Here is a 22011-nt window from a genome sequence, read left to right on the forward strand (position 1 = left end):
TTAAGCTGTCTCAAGTTGGGCACCCAAAAACTGAAGCACCAATTACTAGTCATGTCTGACAACAGAAGCTTTCATGTAGCCTGCTGTATGCCCATATTTGATTAAACCAGAGTGGTTCTTTTTCAGCATACTATGAAGAATTACTTTATGCATGTAATTCCCAAGGCCCTTGTCATAAATATAAAGGGAAGGGTAAACCCCTTTAAAATCCCTCCTGGCCAGAGAAAAAAATCCTCTCACCTGTAAAGGGTTAAGAAGCTAAAGGTAACCTCACTGGTACCTGACCAAAATGACCAATGGGGAGACAAGATACTTTCAAAAGCTGGGAGGAGGGAGAGAAACAAAGGGTTTGGTCTGTCTGTCTATATGCTGCTTTGCCGGGGATAGACCAGGAATGGAGTCTTAGAACTTTTAGTAAGTAATCTAGCTAGGTATGCGTTAGATTATGATTTCTTTAAATGGCTGAGAAAAGAATTGTGCTGAATAGAATAACTATTTCTGTCTGTGTATCTTTTTATAACTTAAGGTTTTGCCTAGAGGGGTTCTCTATGTTTTGAATCTAATTACCCTGTAAGGTATCTACCATCCTGATGTTACGGGGGGATTTCTTTACTTCTATATACTTCTATCTCTATTAAAAGTCTTCTTGTAAGAAAACTGAATGCTTTTTCATTGTTCTCAGATCCAAGGGTTTGGGTCTGTGGTCAGCTATGCAAATTGGTGAGGCTTTTTATCCAACATTCCCCAGGAAAGGGGGGTGCAAGTGTTGGGAGGATTGTTCATTGTTCTTAAGATCCAAGGGTCTGGGTCTGTAGTCACCTAGGCAAATTGGTGAGGCTTTTTACCAAACCTTGTCCAGGAAGTGGGGTGCAAGGTTTTGGGAAGTAATTTGGGGGGAAAGATGTTTCCAAACAGCTCTTCCCCCAGTAACCAGTATTTGTTTGGTGGTGGTAGCGGCCAATCCAAGGACAAAGGGTGGAATGTTTTGTACCTTGGGGAAGTTTTGACCTAAGCTGGTAAAGATAAGCTTAGGAGGTTTTTCATGCAGGTCCCTACATCTGTACCCTATCATTCAGAGTGGGGAAGGAACCTTGACAGCCCTGATTCAGGAAAACATTCCTGTGCAGGACAGCACTTAAGCCCATGTTTATGTCCTATTGATTTCAGTGCTGTCCTGAATACAGGTGGATATGAGCACATGCTTATTTTCCTGAATCTCTACCATATGGTTATTTTAGATCCCATTTATTATTAATGGATGTTTGGTATCCAGAAGTCACACACACACTACTGAAAAGGCAGTTTGCAGCGTATATCGAGTGGCAGCTAAACAACTAATAGAGCCAGAATACTCTCTCTCTTAGAGCTCTCATAATCAGTGTATACATATCAATTGCAAGCAATTGCAGTGCTGGATTGACACACCTAAAGCAGATACACAATCTAAGTAACAAAATCAATCTTGATAATACCTGTTTAAAACAGTTTGTCCTTGTTTAATGAAGAGATAGGGAAAGGAAATTAAAAAGGAACTGAAATAGTCAAAAATATGCACAAATTGATGTCAGCTATTCCAAAGTAGTAAAGGAAGAAAGGGAGAAACATTTGATGGCTGCTTCTAGGGCATGATTCACAGCCTATTAAAGACAATGGAAAGATTCCCATTGACATCAGAGGGCATTGACTCAAGCCCCTAAAATAAGCTGTTGAAGGGGTTTACAGCATAACTACTCCAAACAGGCTAAGCCTCTCCGCTAGGTGACCTTGAGCAAGTCATTTCACTGCTCCGTGCCTCAGTTTCCCCATCTGTAAAATGGGTATTGTGATACAGCCCTCCTTTGTAAAACACTTTGAGATCTATTGATAAAAGTATGATGTAAGTGTTATTAATTACTCATATTATTTTTTATTAAAGCGCCGCCATCCAAACATCGATCTCAGTTCTGCAGGTTGTGTTCATCTCTGACTGAAACCTCACCTGTGGAGACATGCATTGTACATTTTTAAAAAAAGTTTATCGGGAGACATTTCTTTGCAGAATACTGGGGAAGGCTCTTACCATGTTCTTTCCTTGTCCTGTCAAAGCCTTGCATTCAGCAAGCAAGACAAGCTGACATGTACGTCATTCCACTGTCTCCACAGACAGGATCCCACTGGTTAGTGACACATTTGCAGTCAAAGCTGCAAACTGAAAATGAGTAAGTTTTCCATTGACTTAAATGGGAGTTGGATTTGTGCAAAGCTTTTTAGATTAAATTCTCTAGATGTCAAGTTAGCATAACTCTCCTGGAATCACGGCAAATTTGATCAAAAGTAGAAAGGTTCACATTTTCAAGGAGAAGCCGGTGATAGTCCTTTTTTTGAAATCATATGGCTATGAGTCCAGAATTTGCAAGTTATATCCCCATCTCTGCCTCCAACTGTCCTTAATAATCTTTGCACTTATAGGGCACTTTGCCAAATTAGGTCTCTCAAACACCTCTGTGAGTTATGCAACTATTATGACTCCCATTTTCCAAGGTAGGAAAAGTGAGATTCAGAGACTTGCTCAGGGGAGTGAGCTCACATGGAGCAATTTGCAGGATCCAGGCCTGAAAGACAATGCATCAGCCTATTAAACTTAAAAATCCATACTCTACATTTCTGGAAGATAGGGCCAAACCAGAACTCGGCTCCACTGTGTGTTTTGGGTAGGCTTGGACCCAGTTACATTTCTGGATCCAAATTTCTCTGTTCAGGGCCAGCTCTAGTTGTAACAGTAATTTAAATATCACTCTGAGGCATTCAGCTGATGGATATGCATGATATTCCTCCTACCAGTGAAGGATAGGGACATTTACTATCTGTGTAACAAGGAGTCTCCATAACCATCATAGGTCACTGTTAATCCTGCTGCCTTGCAATTCTCATAGCCAAGTTCAATACATAAAAGAGTGAAGATGCAAAATGTAAACAAAATCATCAATGCAAGTTTTGTATCTGCAACAATGCCTAATTTGTATATTTTCATGATAAATCCTCTAGTGAAAATCCCAACAGCTGCAGGTGGTGAAGTAGTTACTCCTAAAATTGTGGCAATTAATCACATTCACAATCAGTACAGTATTTGAATACAACATAGATATGAAGCCATAATATGTGGTAAATGCAGAAATGGGCCCAAACTGTAGAATTCAGAATGCGATCTGGATTTTGAACACCCCAAAGCTAAGCAGGGTTCAGTATTGGGTTTTGGTTTGGCCCACTGTAATGAAAGGGGCCATTTTTAGAATTCAGATCTTTCTCTTTAATCAGTTTTTTATACCCCACCTATGACCCTAGTATCCGAGTGCGTCACAAAGAGATCATCATCAAACTAAACCAGTAGTTGAATTTTCCTCCTTAATCTTCTAGCAATCCTAATTTAGGTTTTACAAGCTCAACATCCCCAAAGCTCTAGGAATCCCTATATTAAGCATCATTGAAATATTAATCTGCAACGCGCATTGTGATATAAGGCAGTATACCAAGTGTAAATTGTTTTTATCTTTATAAACTTTTTTTCTTAGTGGAAGAATGTTTTACATGAAATAAGTTGATTGAAAAAATGAAATATAAAATTAAGGAGCCATAAGATACCAGTAATAAGGCATGTTAGGTATGTGTGCTCCTGGGATACTGAGGCCCACCTCTTGGGAGACTGAGTTTGTAAGAGCTTTCTGTTTAAATGTTCAATAGTTATAAATGCATTTAAAGAGAAAGACCTTCTATTAAATCTGTAAAAAGAAAAGGAGGACTTGTGGTACCTTAGAGACTAACAAATTTATTTGAGCATAAGCTTTCGTGAGCTACAGCTCACTTCATCGGATGCATTCAGTGGAAAATACAGTGGGGAGATTTATATACACAGAGAACATGAAACAATGGGTGTTACCATACACACTGTAACAAGAGTGATCAGGTAAGGTGAGCTGTTACCAGCAGGAGAGCGGGGGCGGGGGGAGTGTGGCGGAACCTTTTGTAGTGATAATCAAGGTGGGTCATTTCCAGCAGTTGACAAGAACGTCTGAGGAACAGCAGGGGGGAGGGAGGAAGAATAAACATGGGGAAATAGTTTTACTTTGTGTAATGACACATCCACTCCCAGTCTTTATTCAAGCCTAAGTTCATTGTATCCAGTTTGCAAATTAATTCCAATTCAGCAGTCTCTCCTTGGAGTCTGTTTCTGAAGTTTTTTTGTTGAAGAATTGCCACTTTTAGGTCTGTAATCGAGTGACCAAAGATACTGAAGTGTTCTCCAACTGGGTTTTTGAATGTTATAGTTCTTGACATCTGATTTGTGTCCATTTATTCTTTTATGTAGAGACTGTCCAGTTTGACCAGTGTACATGGCAGAGGGGCATTGCTGGCACATGATGGCATATATCATATTGGTAGATGTGCAGGTGAACGAGCCTCTGATAGTGTGGCTGATGTGATTAGGCCCTATGATGGTGTCCCCTGAATAGATATGTGGACAAGTTGGCAACGGGCTTTGTTGCAAGGATAGGTTCCTGGGTTAGTGGTTCTGTTGTGTGCTGTGTGGTTGCTGGTGAGTATTTGCTTCAGGTTGGGGGGCTGTCACCATCCTTGATTATCACTACAAAAGCCCCCTCTCTCCTCCTGCTCTCCTGCTGGTAATAGTTCACCTTACTTGATCACTCTTGTTACAGTGTGTATGATAACACCCATTGTTTCATGTTCTCTGTGTATATAAATCTCCCTACTGTATTTTCCACTGAATGCATCCGATGAAGTGAGCTGTAGCTCACGAAAGCTTATGCTCAAATTTGTTAGTCTCTAAGGTACCACAAGTACTCCTTTTCTTTTTGCGGCTACAGACTAACGCGGCTGCTACTCTGAAACCTATTAAATCTGTGATTCTTAGCAATTGCAGGCCTTTCTTTCACAAATAACTAGTTCAAAGCACTTTCCATGCACTAAGAATATTGGAGAATAATACTTACCAATTATAAAATTCAACTTAGATGTTGATTGACCATGTATTTTGGTCTGTAAGTGTAGTAACCAATAAGACTATTGGGCTGCAGAAGTGTGTAGCATAAAAATATAAAATACATTTTGGTTTCTAAATAATCTCTTTAGTGAGGTGAAGAGATCTGAAAGAAAAGAGATGTAAATCCACTAAAATCACAGTAAAATCAGATGAATAAATTTTGAAACCAGAAGGCTTAATATTGGCTTGAATTACATACCCCGTCCCACCCACCTTACTAAAGTCAATGGAATTGTATGGGATAGAAATTGGGGCAGAATTTGTTTAATATATACAGCTGAGAGCTGAGGATTCTGATCTCAGCTGTACCAGTGTAAATACAGAATGAGTACTCTGAACTGCTTTTCTGTGTATTATTAATTTAATAAGTACATAAGAATAGCCAAAATGGGTCAGATCGATGATCCATCTACCCCAATAACTTGTCTTCCAACTATGGCCAGTGCTCGATACTTCAGAGGGAGTGAACAGAACAGAGCAATTTATAAAGTGATTCATCCCCTGTCATCTAGTCCCAGCTTCAGAGGTAATTAAACACACACACAGAGGGAGAGGGAGAGGGTGCGTGGGGGAGGGGGGACAGCAGGGACTTAGAGAATAGTTACAGGGAGGGGGAAGGGTGAAGCTTGCGAAAGTTTAGAAAACTTGCTAGCCTCTGAACTTCTGGATGCTTACACAGATACACAGATGTGAAACTAGTGCTGGATGCAAAGCCACCAAACCATCTGAGTTCATCCAGCACTAGTTTCACATCTGTGTATTCAGAATTCCCTCTCTGACTTATTTCTAACACAATTCGTAATGTGGAAAAGTTATGGTTTTGGCATGGTGCCACTTCCAGACTTTAGAGACCTGTGAAATATTTGCCTTTAATCATTTCTGACCACTTTACTGGCTGCTGATTTCTCTTACCTTGATCTCCCCCCATTTTAGAGATATCAGGTGAAGATTTGGCATTATTTTCTCCCCCTGCTTTTTCAGACTCTTAGGCAGGAAGCAGAAGGCTATGGCAGCCACACAACTAAATATTCTAGCTATTAAAAATCCAAGCCACAATGTACCAACCCACCAAGAGTCCTGTGGAGTTATTGTTATGTTGCCTAGAAAAAAGAGAGGTAAAAAGACTTCTAATTAATGAAGAAAACCCACAACTTTTGATTACTCAATTGTTGTAAATTTCATCCGATATATTGGAAGAAGATCACTGTGATCATCATAACATGGGCTCTGATTCTGCAATGAGAGCCATGCAAATGAGCCCTTGACTTGTATGGATTTGATTGCAACATTAGGGCCCTATGGCGCAAAACCTTGAAGTAAGTGTGGGGAACTCAGACTATAATATACACATTCCCTGGGGGAAAAAATGGTCAGCCAGGGAATCAGCAAAGCCTCTATGATCACTACAAAACGTAAAGCAATGACAAATTGGTAATGAATGCTTTAGTTAGGGTTGCAAAACTATTAAGTCCTGTTCTTGTGTGCTGGAGGAGCTGAAATTCTGAAATTTTCCTAGTGTAACCTCAGCCAAAAGGTGATTTATTTTAATACTATTAAGAAATATCCTCTCAGCTATCTTCATGTACAGGGTAGTAAACGGCTAGAGGAGATAAGCCACTGATTGGAAGCAGAAGCCAGACAAATTAAATTAGAAATAAGGTACACATTTTTAACAGTGAGGGTTATTAACCATTGGAACAAACTACCAAGGGAAGGTTCTACATCTCTTGATATCTTCAGTTCAAGATTGATGCTTTTGTGGAAGATGTGCTTTAGTCAAACAAAAGCTGTTGTGATCAAAAACAGGATGAAATTCTATTCCCTTTGTTATACAGGGGGTCAGAGTAGATAGTCTAATGGTCTCTTCTGGTCAAAAACTATGATAGATTTTTAGTTATACAAGGCTAAAAATCACTGTTGCACTTGAGTGCAATTATCAGCACACATTTTTCACAGCTGAACTTGATGCTTGGGGCTCAATTTTCTAACCCCTATTTCTTATTCTCTACGCTCACATAAAAATGGCATAGTAGGGTTGAAAATAAGGCCGTTGGCATGCAAATACTTTGTTTTTGGTGTATGGCTATGATTAAGTTTGAAAAAAGGATAAGCAACTGCAAAATTTATTCTGGGCATAAGTAGGGTGACCATACTTCCCTATGCTGAATAAGGGACACCTGGTAAAATTACTCGTATTCAAGCAAGTTCAATGGCAATCAATCAGAACTATGCAGTAAAAACATTCAAATTTACATCAAGTAGACTGAGCCCCTGTTAAAAAGAAATACTGCGTAGTTGGATTCTATTTATTTACTTCATATCTTTAAGGCTTTAGGGTCCACATGGGGAGGGGTGACACATTCACACTCCTGTACACCTCTCACAGGGACAAAGACGGGGGGGTTACTGACCAACCCAGCCCTCCCTGCCCATTGCTCTTGCCCTCCATGTCTGGCTGGGCTCCCAGAACAGACCCGCCTCTCCTGCTCCCTGGTGCCGCATCTTCCCGAGGCAACATGTCGGAGGCACGCAGGGTAACATGACTCCCGCCCCCCCAGATTTCTGCCAGGGTTCACACCAGAATGTGGCCAGCAGCAGCACTGTGCAGGAGGGAAGGGATGGGAGCTGCTTCCAGCTGCAGGGGAGGAGGAGCTGGGGAAGGGACTGGCCTGTTTCTTTGCAGAGCTCTCTTCTCCTCTCTCTCTCCCCCCTCACCCTGCCAACCAGGGCTGGAAGCAGCTTGTCCCTCCCTGCTGACACAGTGTAAAAAGGCAGCTAACACCTCCAGGCTGCTGCTGGCCACTGACATAACCCAACCACCTCCTGTCCCCCGACTAGGCAGGAAGGGGTTAAGACCTAAGGATGCATTGTGCACCAGGGCCCAGATTACCTGACTGCTGCTGGGCTTCAACAAACCTGGCCAGAGAGGTGGCTCAGCAGGGGAGGGTGCTTAGGGGACGGAGCAGCCCCACAATCCCTGGGGGAAGGACCTGGGGTGGGGGGTGAAGATGGTGCTAAGCCCCTGCCTAGGATCCTGCAGGTTCAGGGCGTGAACAGGCTGGAAATCCCTTTCCCTCCCCTCCCCACACTTAGCTGAGGGGTGGAGAGACTTCTCCATGCCAGCGTTGTGTGGGGGTTTGGCACTGCAGGGCTTGGCTCTTCCTGGCCAGCAGCTGGGGCCGGAGGGTCTTGGGCTTTCCTGGGGCGCTGGCCCAGACAGAGGCAGTAGGGGAAGGAAGGAGCCTGCCGGCCAGGCTGTTGATGAACTGAGTGCTCCAACCAGGGGCTGGTTCTCCACACAGCACTGGGAGCAGGACATACCCTGCCGTGGGGGAGGAGAGATATATGGAGGAGCAGTGGGGCTGGGGGGATGAAGGGGCAAAGCGGGGAGAGGACAGCGAGAGGGGGAGGACATAAAGGGTTGGTGGGTGGGCAGCAGAGACGACACATAACCGGCCGCTACCTGGTGCCTGCCTGCACGCACCAGCCATTGCAGCACGCAGCCAGCACTGGCCAGAAATGGGATGGGGGGGGGGTGCCTTGCTGGCCAAAAGCTGGCACACAGCGGGGGCTGTGCTGATGGACCGGCCAGCCTGGCGCACTGCATCTTCACCCCACCACCCATCTCCATTATCAGCCACTGGACCCTCCCACTCACCGCTGATAGGCAGGCGGCTGGCAAACAGGAATCTTCACTGCAGCAGGACCCACCATTACTAATGGGGAGGACAGAAAATATAGGACAATTTGCTGATTTTTAAGAAAAATTCAGGACACTTGCAGGAGGTCTTAAATACGGGACTGTCCCTTTAAAAATGGGACATAAGCCTAACACCCTAGGCATAAGTGGTGATGAGACATTTACTTTCAGTATATTATTCAGTCCCTAGATGTCTTTGTGCACTTTATGGAGGTCCAGACAAAGACTCTGATAAACAGGGAAGCAAAGCAGCGACTGAAGCTGTGTGAAAGACCATTTTGCTTGTGTCTATAGTTTAAGATGGAAGCGCAGAACTGGGAATCAGAAGACCTGGAATCTAATCTGCTATTTAACTGCTGTGTGACTGTGACCGTCGTACTGAGCCTGAGGTAACTCACACTGAGGTCAATGGGAATCTTTTAGTTACTTCAGTGGGAGCTGCATCAGGATTTTAAACTTATCTGTGCCTCAGTTTCCCCACATTTGCAGAGAAATGGAGTGCATGATTTAATAGGCCTTTCCATCTCTAATGTCAATGGAGCTATCAGACTGAAACAAACACATGCAAAAACCAACTCCTGGATGATCCAGAGCATATTTATCATATTTCATTTTAAGTGGTGAAATGTGGCTAAAATTTAAGTAAATTGTTAGTACAAAGGCCTCAAAACCTAATCATCTCTAATGACTATGCTTACAGTTAGCAAGACTCCCATAAAGCTGTGCAAAAAAGTAATGCTAAGAGAGATGATATGAAGTTACTAGTAGATAGAAAGCTACTATTTGTCAAGTGGAAATATATTTAAGAGCATGAAATTTGTCATTGTTGTTAAGGATTGTTCTGATAATTATGATTGGCTGTGCCTTGTGAAAAACATTTTTGCTGCTTGGCTCTGATTATAACTGACACCACACAAAAGAATATATAAGGAACGTAGCTAATCTTGCAGCTGCATAGGAAATGCTGATCATAAAGGTAGCATTAACATGAGATTGGGCTATGCTTTATTGTCAGTAGGTCAAGCTGCTTTGATTCTTCATAAAGTTAGAGTGTAATAGAGAGGTGCTGTTGGAAATAGGTTGTTATGATAGAAATGTAGGCATAACTGAATGACATTTTGATACTGATTGTATGATGCTAAACCACAAGTTGTAACATGAAATAAACAAGGGTGGGGGGGGTGGTCTATAAAAGACCTATAGATTGTAAACCAACTCAGTCAAGTGTGAGTAGACGGGCCTGGGCTCTAGATTGATATGTATTAACTTTCTATAACATGCTATCGTTTCTTTAGTCAGGGAAACCTGGTTTAATAAACTAGGTTGAACTTACCTTCTGATGTTTCATTAATTAATAACCTAAACAGAACCCACTGAATTACATCATGCTATTTTATACACAGTTTATACATGATTGTGTAAGTCACAACAGGGCCTGACAGATTGGCATATGTGTGCAACATCAAATGTTTGAATTCTGCATCAAATGTCTGAATTCTGTTTAACAGAGCAAGTAACAATCAAATACAGCTCCTGGTGCAGATTTTCAGCCCAGTTCTTCTCCCTTTGCATTGCTGAGGTAGCAGAAAGGGAGCAGGAAAAGAGCAAAGACTAAGGTCTGGTCTACACTACAGACTTGCATCAGTATAACTATGTCACTCAGGGATGTGAAAAATCCACACCCCTGAGCGTAGTAGTTATACCAACTGAACGCCTGGTGTAGACAGTGCTGTGTCAGCAGGAGAGCTTCTCCCGGCGACATAGCTACCGCCTCTTGGGGAGGTGGATTAACTATGCCAATGGCAAACTTGTATTGACATGAGTAGTTGCTTGATTTAGGACTGAGCATAAACTAAAAAGAGGATTTGGGCCTTGGATCTACCCGTTCACATGTTATTTTGTAGCAGGTTGATTTCCCTTGTTATTAGATATAATGTTAGAGGAAACCTCTTCAGAGTTCCCAGACATCAGATGAGAATGCTGCTATGTAATTTACTTTAGGGAATCTGCCTTCATTGAACTTGGACTTCTAATACTCTAATTGACTTATAGGCTAAACCACAGCACCTCTGATCAAGGGACTGCTACCCCTGAACAACCCAGCTCTTTCAGTGCATTCTGTTAGCATATAGAAAGCAGCGTTTTCTTCTTTAGCAAAGTCATCCAGATAAGAAATCCCCAGAGACATTGCCGGTGTTTCCCCAATCCCACGTAATGTTTTCCATTAGGGCATATATCCACGTAGGTGAACCTGCTTCCTTCACACAATCTGTAAAAATAATGATTCAAGGCTTTTTTTTTTTTTTTTGGCTGAGTAATATCCTATATATTTGTTTTATAACCATCTCTTTGATAGAACACCGATACTACTTATTAGCTCATTTATGTGCCACAAACTGCTCAAATGTCTCCAAAGGTTGATATAATAACAGATCCCAAATCTTGGGTCTTGGATCCTAGTACGTGACTGTTACAACACTCCTTAGCTCAGGATTCTGTACTATTTTTTGTGTTGTCTACCACCACCACTTCTCACAGTTATGAACCCTGCATTTTGCAGCAGTATTTGGATTTCCATCATTCAAGAGATGACGTCAAACATCCTGACTGTGGAGGATTCAAAGACAGACAAGACCAACATTTAAAAAAAAAAATCATGGCTCTGATCTTGAAACCACATATGCACTCAAGTAAAGTTACTCAGCTTTAGGTTCACAAGTAGTCCACTGAGTTCAACAGATGCGACACTGAACCAGCAGGCTAAGTGACCCAAAATCAACCTTTAAGAACATGTTAGGGAAGTATTGAAATGATAAACACGGCCATTTCCTATAGATAGTTATCAAAGCCATATAAGCAGACTAAATCCTTTGACATGTAGATCTGTATTGTCAGCGAACTGTATTTGTCTGTGTTTATCTATATCTGTTAGAAGCTTCACAATGTGATCTCGTTAGTTTGTAGATGATAAACTTCTATTCCTGTCTGTTACTATATTCTGTTGATTCAGAGATCAAAAGGGAATATTAACACTTAGATTAAACATGTGGTATAATGATATCATTGTCTTTATTTCTCTTTGAAGTTTGCAGTAAACTCCCTATGAACCTTTGAATGGTTAAGTGCCTCATGCTAATCAATGCAACTAATTACCTGTGTATACATAGGAAACAAGAACTGACTTCAAAGCAACAATATACATTACCTATTCTTCATCCAAGGAAAGCCTGCTGTGACAAGAGGTTGAGCTTCAGCTATAAAAAAAACTTTGGGACCTGATCTCGTTTATCTCAGATCCGCTTAAACTTTGTCAGGGGAAGTTTAAGATGCAAGACTGAGGTCTCCAGCTCCATTTTGAATTACTCTGTAGTTTCTCATTGGAGAATTTGAACCAGCTCTATACGTGGACTGCCTATAATTTATGGAATTGATTCTGGAAGAACTTTTTACAACTTAGTAGTTCACCATCTGCTATGAAACTGACCTAAGAACTTTATTCATGTTTAACCATGATAATTTTTTCTTTTCTTTTAAAATAAAGCTTGAGATTAGTTAATAAGAATTGGCTGTAGGCATGTATTTGGGTAAAATCTGAAATATTCATTGACCTGGTGGGTAATGTGTCCGATCTCTTGGGATTGGTAGAACTTTATATATGGTGAATAAGATTTTAAGTAATCCTCACCATATTTGACTTGGCTGTCTGGATTGCTTAAGGGAAGCTATATTTTGGGGCTTCTTGGTAATCACTAAGGTATTATAGAAGGTATTTTGTGTTTGGCTTGGTGACTCTAATTATAAGAATGAACTACCAGTTCTGGGAATCGTCTGCCCCATTCTTTGCCGTTTGCCCTGATCGAGCAATCTCAGTGTGGCCCCTCCAGTGACCACGGTCCCAGCAGGAATCATGTGTTTCAGTTTTTGCAGGAATGGGTTCCAAGTCTGAAACATCTAGGACTTGACACAGTGTGTGGGGGAAACAATGAAAGTTTGGGGGGTTATTTCTGTTTGAATAATGCTTAGACAATTTAAGTAAAACATTCTAAAGCCTCCAAAGAGCAAATGAAATATACTATGGATTAGACAGCAACATCTGTCCCAAAAAACAACTCATCTATCACTGGTGCAAAATTAGATCTGTGAAAAACATATGGTGGAGGAAAATACTGACTGTTATACTTCATGAGTGAGTAGGCACTTTCCACCCACTGATGAGGTGGTTTAAGGTGCAGGAATCTGAGTAATAGGAATTCAGTCAGTCATGCATTAAGAGTACAAACCCACAAGTGGGGATTTAATATTACACTAACCTTTGGAGAAAAGTGAATGAATTGTGGTACATAAATATTTCTGGAATCTGCAGTCTCACATGATTAAATATTCTATAAAAACCATCAGGTATCATGAAAGCAGATGGGAATTGAACAATTTTAATTATGCCTGTGTCATTCCACCCCTTCCCAGAAGCGTTCTTATCTGCAGAGAATATGTAAACAGGGTTTTTTGTGCAGCTGGCACTAGCAGATAGGGCTATGGTTTCAAAGCAACATGCAGGAGGCACATGTCTGATAATCAGAGAGTTGCAAAACTGTCAGCTTGAGTTTGTGCAGATTTAAGCAAAAAGGATCTGACCTGATCCAGTTGATTATATGTTGCTCTTAAAATTTACCCGAAGTGTTGTTTCAGTGGTGAAAAGGAACATCACATAAAGTGATAGGCCAAATTTTCTGCTGGTTCAACTCTACTGAAGTCATTGGAGTTATAAAAACAATTAATTCGGTTCTTGAAATCATTATATTTGGCTTAAAACTCAGTAAACCATTCACAGGAATATGTAAAGTTTTACTTATATGACATGTAAAGGCCAATTATTTTTTTGGAAAGAAAACATGTCTGACCATTTCACCAAAACTCTTCATCTTTTGTATTTGTCTTGTTTTTCAACATAGAGGGAAAGTAGACATTGTAACACTGTTTCAAAAAAAAAAAAAAAAAAAAAAGCAAACATCATTCTGGGACATATTAACACGTAAACAAGACACGACAAGTAATTCTTCTACTCTACTCTGTGCTGCTTAGGCCTCAACTGGAGTATTGTGCCCAGTTCTGGGTGCCACATTTCAGGAAAGATGTGGAAGAATTGGAGAAAGTCCAGACAGGAGCAACAATAATGATTAAAAGTCTAGAAAATATGACCTATGAGGGAAGATTGAAAAAAATTGGTTTGTTTAGTCTGGACTAGATTTTCCAAAAATAGTAAATCTCATCCCTTTTATAATCCAGAATCCTTTAGGTGTCTCAAGAGGGGCATCCAAAAATGGAAGCATTCCAAATTACTAGTCTTTTTGGAATATCTGAACCTATATTTTTAGACACGTATGGGAATCTTACTCGTATCTCCCAAAGCATGACATTTCCTTTCGTAGCCTCACTTTGTTTCTAATCCTATATATAGAATCATCTTTTGGGGCCAATTATCCCAATGAGTTCACTTGCAAATTAATAGACTTCTACAATTGGTCATAATAGCCTTGCATGACTTATACTAGCAGCTTCATGTGAAAAATAAAAACAAATATAGAGATTTCCTTAACATACCTATGAGCTGATATCTTTTTAAATGAACCTGTGGCTTTAAAGGTTATAAAATATGTGTGTAACTATGTGAGTACCTGGCAGGTCTCTGTAGTTCACCTCTTATTATAGTAGCACTTATGAGCCCCAGTCTTGGACCAAGACCCCATTATGCTAGGTGCTGTACAAAGATAGAGCAAGAAAATAATCTTTGCCCCAAAGAGCGTTTTGTGTGTGTACTGACAAGAGCAGATTTCTTTTGGCAAGGGAATTGCAATCCTTTACACCTTTAATGAGTTGCTCAGACTAGTTATTACCTATTATAAATTAAGAAGTCAGGTATCTTGTCTATAGGAACCCATAGAGTCACCGTTTTCACACCTTAAATAAATGCCAAGTTTATTTGGCATAGGGTAGACCATATAGAGAAAAGTAACAGGGTGTCTTCCCCTGTGAGCTGGAGAGCCTGGACTAAGCCAACCCTGTAAGGAATGAGCCCCACCTGGCAGGAATCAGGCAATCTCCTATAAAGAGAAGAAAATGGCTGGAGTAAAAGGGGGAAGTCAATGAGGCTGCAGCATTGTTGGTGGATGCTGTAGGGAGGGGAAAAAAAGCTTTCCCAGGACCATGATACCTGCCAGGGATCTTAGAGCATAAAACTTAGAGCAGGAGGCTCATGGCAGGAGGGACTCATATTTAGCTTGTGATCTGCTATATATAACCCCCAGGTTCCTTTCTGCAGTACTACTTCCTAGGCAGTCATTTTCCGTTTTGTATTTGTGCGACTGATTGTTCCTTCCTAAGTGGAGTACTTTGCATTTGTCCTTACTGAATTTCATCCTATTTTCTTCAGACCATTTCTCCAGTTTGTCCAGATCATTTTGAATTTTAATCCTGTCCTCCGAAGCACTTGCAACGCCTCCCAGCTTGATGTCGTCTGCAAACTTTATAAGTGTACTCTCTATGCCATTATCTAAATCATTGATGAAGATATTGAACAGAATCGGACCTAGAACTGATCCCTGTGGGACCCCACTTCATATGCCCTTCCAGCTTGAATGTGAACCACTGATAACTACTCTCTGGAAATGGTTCTCCAATCAGTTATACACCCACCTTATAGTAGCTCCATGTAAGGTTCTATGTCCCTAGTTTGTTTATGAGAAGGTCCTGCGAGACAGTATCAAAAGCCTTACTAAAGTCAAGATATATCACATCTACCTCCTCCCCGCATCCACAAGGCTTGTCACCCAGTCTAAGAAAGCTTTGAAGTTGGTTTGACATGCTTTGTTCTTGACAAATCTATTCTGACTGTTACTTATCACTTATTATCTTCTAGGTATTTGCAAATTGATTGCTTACTTATTTGCTCCATTATCTTTCAGGGTACCAAAGTTAAACTGACTGGTCTGTAATTCTCCGGGTTGTCCTTATTTCCCTTTTTATAAATGGGCACTATATTTGCCCTTTTCGAGTCCTCTGGAGTCTCTCCCGCCTTCCATGATTTTTTGAATTAATGTCTCAGATACCTCCTCAGGCAGCTCCTTGAGTTTTCTAGGATGTATCTCATCAAGCCCTGGTGACTTTAAGACATCTAACTTGTCTAATAAATTTGTAACTTGTTCTTTCCCTATTTTAGCCTCTGATCCTACCTCATTTTCAAATGATATGCACAAACTTTGTTATCCCAAATGGAGTTTCCCAAACACTTCAATACAAACACATTGGTTAAGATCAGTGGTTCTCAACCAGGGGATACAACAACTCATCCAGATATTTGCATAGTTTTATAACAGGCTACATAAAAAGCACTAGCAAAGTCAGTACAAACTAAAATTTCATACAGACAAGGATTTGTTTATACTGCTCTATTTAATATACTCTGAAATGTAAGTATAATATTTATATTCCAATTGGTTTATTTTATAATTATATGGTAAAAATGAGGAAATAAGCAATTTTTCAGTCATAGTGTGCTGTGACACTTATGTCTGATTTTGTAAGCAAGTAGTTTTTAAGTGAGGTGGTACACAAGGCAGATCAGACTCCTGAAATGGGTATAGTAGTCTGGAAAGGTTGAGAAACACTGATTTAGATAAAACACGAAAACAAATTTATTAACTACAGAAGATAGATTTTAAGTGACAAGTAATGAGGCATACAGGTCAGAATTGGTTAAAAGGAAATAAAAGTAACGTGCACTTAACTTAACAAGCTAAGAAAATACAAAGCAAAGATCTCTCTCACCACATGTTTCAGCAATCTTACTGCCTGAACTTCTTACAGTCAGGGTCTCTCCCCCAGGCCAGTGCTGCTTCCTTTGTTCTTCAGAGGTTGATGATACCGTGGGTAGAAAGCAAGGGAGACATGATTTTGGGCATCTGCTCTCTCCTCTTATGTCCTTTCTCTTGCACAAGAATCATCTCCAACTGAGGTTCAGGAGACAAAAAGTCTGCATAGACTGGAACCTCAAGCTGTTCCTTTGTCAAAATTTAGATTTTTTTGCCCACACCCTATCTCATGATGAAGAGTGGCCACTTAATCTGGTGATGTTCCATTTGATCTCATTGACACCTGGCTGAGGCATTGGGGAACTTGTTTGTGACAGCCCTCCAGCACATGTTAGAACATGACTTTATAATATTATACAGTGGAATCTCATAACTTTATGTACAATGTTGCCACACATATTTTACCAGGACAATAATGATCAGCAAATCATGAGTTTTCAAATGATACCTTACACAGTATGCTTTGTACAAAATTCAGCGTAGTCTTGTAAAATTGGTGAACATGGGGTAAGACTGTCACAATATATTTAGCTAAATTTTTAAATGAAACCTCATTTCAAAATGAAAAGTTAAAATATTTCATTTTGAAAATGTCAAAACTTTTTTGAATTTTTTACTTTTCTTTTTGTCCCTGAAGAAACTATTTGCCAAATTTAACTTCAATTTGGTGTCAGTTGACTCAAAAACTGCGTTTTTCAACATATAAACTATTCTTCCAAAACACTTCACCCAGCTTTACTTAGCACCTCTCAGATTTGGGAACTGTTGCAAGTCTGTCAGTTAGACAAATTGGTTGGGATTTTAAAAACTATTTAAATGTAGTTAGGAGCAAATACATCAAAAAGCTCTGGGACTTGTGCTCCTAAATCACTTAAGTGCTTTTGAGAATCCTGTAAGAGATATTATGGACACATGGAATATTCAAAGACTGTTTTATCAACATTATAAATGTTGACTATATAGCTTTATGGACTAGGGATTGTATTTTGGCTCCATGGGGGAGTTTCCTGCAGGAACTAAAATAATTAGGAGGTAATTAATACAAATCCCTAGACAGGTAACAAGTCTGGAGAAGCCTGCTCCTCTGTGGAAAATTGCATAGATTTGTTTGACCTCATTAAAGAAGCCTGGCAAACAAAGAACTGAAAACTACATAACAGTGACAATGTAACACAGGGTTGAGAGGTCACCCTTACCCCATCCAAAACTGACATGCCACCATGGAGGACCAGAAGTACTTTGAATAGAGTGACTATATTTCCGTATGCTGAATATGGGACACCTGGTAAAATTACTCGTATTCAAGTGAGTTCAATGACAAACAATTGTACAAACATTCAAATTAACATCAAGTTGACTGAGCCCCTGTTAAAAAGAAATACTGCTCAGTTGGATTCTTTTTATTCACCTTCTTATCTTTAAGGCTTTAGGGTTCACACGGGGAGGGGTGACAAATACATACCCAAACTCTCCCCATGGAGACGGATGACACACACACACTCCCATATACCTCTCACACATGGGGGGTGACCAACCGACCTGACCCCCCCCCCACACACACACACCCGGCCTTGCGCTCTTCACCCTCCATTCCTGGCTGGGCCCCCAGGGTGGACTCACCTCTCCTGGTATCTGGCACCGCATCTTCCTGAGGCAAGACGTGGGGGGTCATATGCCCCCTTCCCCAGATTTCTGCCAGGGTTCACACCAGTATGTGGCCATCAGCAGCCTGTCGGCACGGTGTGGGAGGGAAGGGATGGGAGCTGCTTCTACCCCGGGGTGGGCAAACTTCTTGGCCCGAGGGCCACATCTGGGTGGGGAAATTACATGCAGGGCCATGCATGTAGGTCGGGGGCATGAGGTTGGGAAGCGGAGTGCGGGAGGGGGCTCAGGGCCTGGGGTTGGAGAGCAGGGGGGTGTGGGGTGCGGCAGGGGGCTCAGGGCAGGGGTTCAGGGGGCAGGAGGGGGATCAAGGCAGGGGGTTGGGGTGCAGGAGCGGTGTGAGGATGAGGCAGGGGGCTCAGGGTAGGGAGGTTGGGGTTGGGGTGCAGGAGAGGTTCGGGGTGCAGGCTCCGGCCCAGCGCCGCTTACCTGGGGTGGCAGTGGTGCCGCGCCGCTATGGAGAAGCTCAGGAGGAGGTACCCATAGGCAACAGCAGCGCACGGAGCCCTCTACCCCACTCCCCTCCAGGGGCCGCAGGGACATGGTGCCGGCCCTTTCCGGCAGCTGCGCAGGGCCCACGGCTCCACAGGGGTGGCAATCCCGCAGGCCGGATTCAAAGCCCTGAGGGGCCAGATCCGGGCCATAGTTTGTTCTAGCCGCAGGGAAAGAGGAGCGGGGAAAGGGATGACCTGGCCCGTGTCTTTGCAGAGCTCATCTCTTCCCCCTCAACATCACCATCACCCCCGTGTGGCTGGAAGCAGCTTGCCCCTCCCTACCCGCACAGTGTTGAAAGGCAGCTAACACCTCCAGGCTGCCACTGGCCACCGACATAACCCAGCCACCTCCTATCCCCCGGCTCCAGTGCAGGCAGGAAGGGGTTAAGCCCTAAGGATGCATTGTGCACCAAGGCCCAGGGAACCTGACTGAAGGGGCTTCAGCAAAGCTGGCCAGAGAGGTGGCTCAGCAGGGGAGGGCGCCTAGGAGATGGAGCAGCCCAGCCCTCCAGAGGGCAGGACCCAGGGCGGGGCAGGGGGGAAAGGGGGAAGAGGGTGCAAAGCCCCTTCCCCAGGGGCTGCTGTGGAGCCTGTAGGTTTGGGGCATGAACAGGCTGGAGATCACTCCCCCTCCAGCCACTCCAGAGCTTCGCTGAGGCGTGGAGAGGCGTCCCCATGCAAGTGCTGTGCGGGGCTTTGGGAAATACAGGGCTTGGCTCCTCCTGGCCAGTGCCCTGGGGCCAGAGGGTCTTTCCCCGAGTGCCAGCCCAGCCAGAGGCAGTGGGGGAGGGAAGGAGTCTGCCGGTCAGGCTGCTGGTGAGCTGAGCGCTCCGACCAGGGGCTGGGTCTCCACACAGGACTGGGAGTGAACTGCACCCAGCCGGGGTTGATATGAAGGAGCAGCAGGGCTGGGTGTGTATGTGAAGGGGCAAAGCTGGGAAAGGCCAGCCAGAGGGGAAGCACATAAAGGGTCGATAGGTGGGCAGCAGAGGTGACACGCATCCGGCCGCCACCTGGCACCTTCCCGCACTCACCAACCACCACAGCTCACAACACGCAGCCAGTGCCAGCTGGAAACTGGATGGGGGGAGATGGGGGACCCTGATGGCCGAGAGCTGGCAGACAGTGGGGACTGCACTGACTGACCAGCAGGGAGACCGGCCGGCCCCACGCACTGCATCTTCACCGCACCACCAGCCTTGCACACCCAACCCCATTGTCGGCCACTAGGCACCCCACACTCACTGCTGGTGGGTGGGTGGCTGGCAAGAAGGGATCTGGCCAGCAGGAGGACCTGCCTGTACTGATGAGGCAGAAAATACTGGACAATTTGCCCATTTTTAAGAAAAAGTCGGGACACCTGTAGGTGGTCTTAAATACAGGCCTGTCCCTTTAAAAATGGGGCCCCTGGGCACCCTAACTTTAAGGATATTATTTGTGCATTGTGAACCAATGATGTGCTTATAGCTGTACAAGGCAAACAAATAAAAATTGTACTTACCCTAAGGAGTTTACAATTTAAAAATGTATCCAAGTTAAATCTATTCGGGACTCATGCTTGTCAATCTCCCAGTGTGAAATTTAGGGTTTCCTATGATCTGCTACAGTTTTTAGTAACCTAGTCTTAACAGAAATTTTCATTAATTCACTTTCCAGTTTCTCCTCCAAATCATTGTGACTGCAATCCTGCAATTAGGGTCCAACTGCTGAGCTCCTCACTCAGTTTTCATTCATTTGCCACTGAGGATATATGGCATCACATTTTTGCTCAAAGATCTGAGGAGAAAAGAAGACAAATACTGGAAATAGGGAGACCAAACTCCTATTGACTTCAATGAAGAGAGAATTTCACCATCAGAGTCATTTATTGCTTACAGGGAAAAGAAAAGAGAGGGCTAAAATAAAAACAAGCTCATGTTAACCTTTGGGATCATGGAGTGTAGGAAGGTATTTACAGCTACATCGGGGAAACAAATTTCTAGAGCTAAAATAAGTCTATTAATTCATGACTACAGGATGAAATTAACGATGACTCAAAAATGGCTGAGATGCTGAACTCCCTTTTCAAACCAGTCCTCAGGAAGAAAAATTTGGAAAGTTAGTATGAATAATTTAAAGCTACATTTTGATAAAAATATTTATAAAAAGTATGTAAGGGAATACTTGTAAATTTTGAACACATTTGTAAATAAGACATGCTGGAAAGCAAGCAAAATGAATATTAACATAATGACCTACCCTTGGCCAAGTATTTTTGAAAAATAATGGCCAACTCAGAGAATGGGACTACTTATTTCCAAAAAAGAAAACAGCAGTGAACCTAGCAAATATGTTTCTATCAGACTATTTTCTCTTGGCCTGCAAAGACCATGTGACAATTTCATCTGTTGCAGGAATCTGGTCCTGATCCAACAAGATATTAATGCATGAGACTGTGATAGTCCCCCAGGGTACCCTCAGGCCTGTTTAATCACTGTGTCACGTTAGTTCTCCAGCCCCAGGTGCTGCTGCTTTACTGTGAGAACAAACTAGGACTGGCTCATTCTCTCTCAGCATGCAAAATCACATCCAGCTGAAGTCACATGAATGCTCTCCCAGCCACTCAAGAACTACACACAGAGCAGCCCTAGCCAGTTCTGTAGTCTCAGACTTGCACCTCAAGAAATATGCAGCTTGTACTGCCCAGGTCACTCTCTGTGCAGCCCAAGCTCATATAAAGTTCAATATTCCAACAAAGGGTAATGTTTATACACCAACTTCGTTAACCTGAGTAGAGGTTCCCACAAACGCTTCAACCAAAACACACTGGTTTAGCTAGAAGAATAAAACAAGTTTATTAACTAAAGAAAGATCGATTTTAAGTAACTACAAGTGTTTAAGGTATAAAAGACTGAATTGGTTACAAAAGAAAGAAAATATAGAACCACAATCTAATTCCTAAACTTTGCCAAGCTAGGCAAGACTTGAAGCAAGCAACTTTCTCACCCCACCAGATGCTGCAGGCAGTTCACAGTTCTTAATTCACAGGCTGGATCTCCTTACAGCCTGGGATCACTTCTCTAGGTCAATGATGCTTCGTTGTCTTTCAAACCATCTTGCCCCGTGAGTAGAGGTGGGGGAGGACAGTTAACAAGGAAGTCATTGTCTCTTATTTTATACTCTCCTACTCTATTTGGTAAGTACACCCCGCTGGTGTCCAAACAATCACTCTGTGGTATATGAGAGATTCAAAGTGTCTGTCAGGTGAATTGTACA

The 22011-nt window shown here is 42.5% G+C and overlaps 1 protein-coding gene across 1 annotated transcript in view; it reads left to right on the forward strand.

The window, feature by feature from the left end:
• The window catches only part of LOC125625306 (solute carrier organic anion transporter family member 1C1-like), a 72873-nt gene extending 60659 nt beyond the window's left edge, over window positions 1-12214 (forward strand). Inside the window, exon 16 of the mRNA XM_048827170.2 lies at window positions 11903-12214. Coding sequence (XP_048683127.1) covers window positions 11903-12014 — 112 coding nt within the window. The 3' untranslated portion in view covers window positions 12015-12214. The remainder of the gene's footprint in view (window positions 1-11902) is intronic.
• Window positions 12215-22011: the final 9797 nt, after the last annotated feature.

The sequence above is a fragment of the Caretta caretta genome, chromosome 1, assembly GCF_965140235.1.
Source record: "Caretta caretta isolate rCarCar2 chromosome 1, rCarCar1.hap1, whole genome shotgun sequence".
NCBI classification, from domain to species: Eukaryota; Metazoa; Chordata; order Testudines; family Cheloniidae; genus Caretta; species Caretta caretta.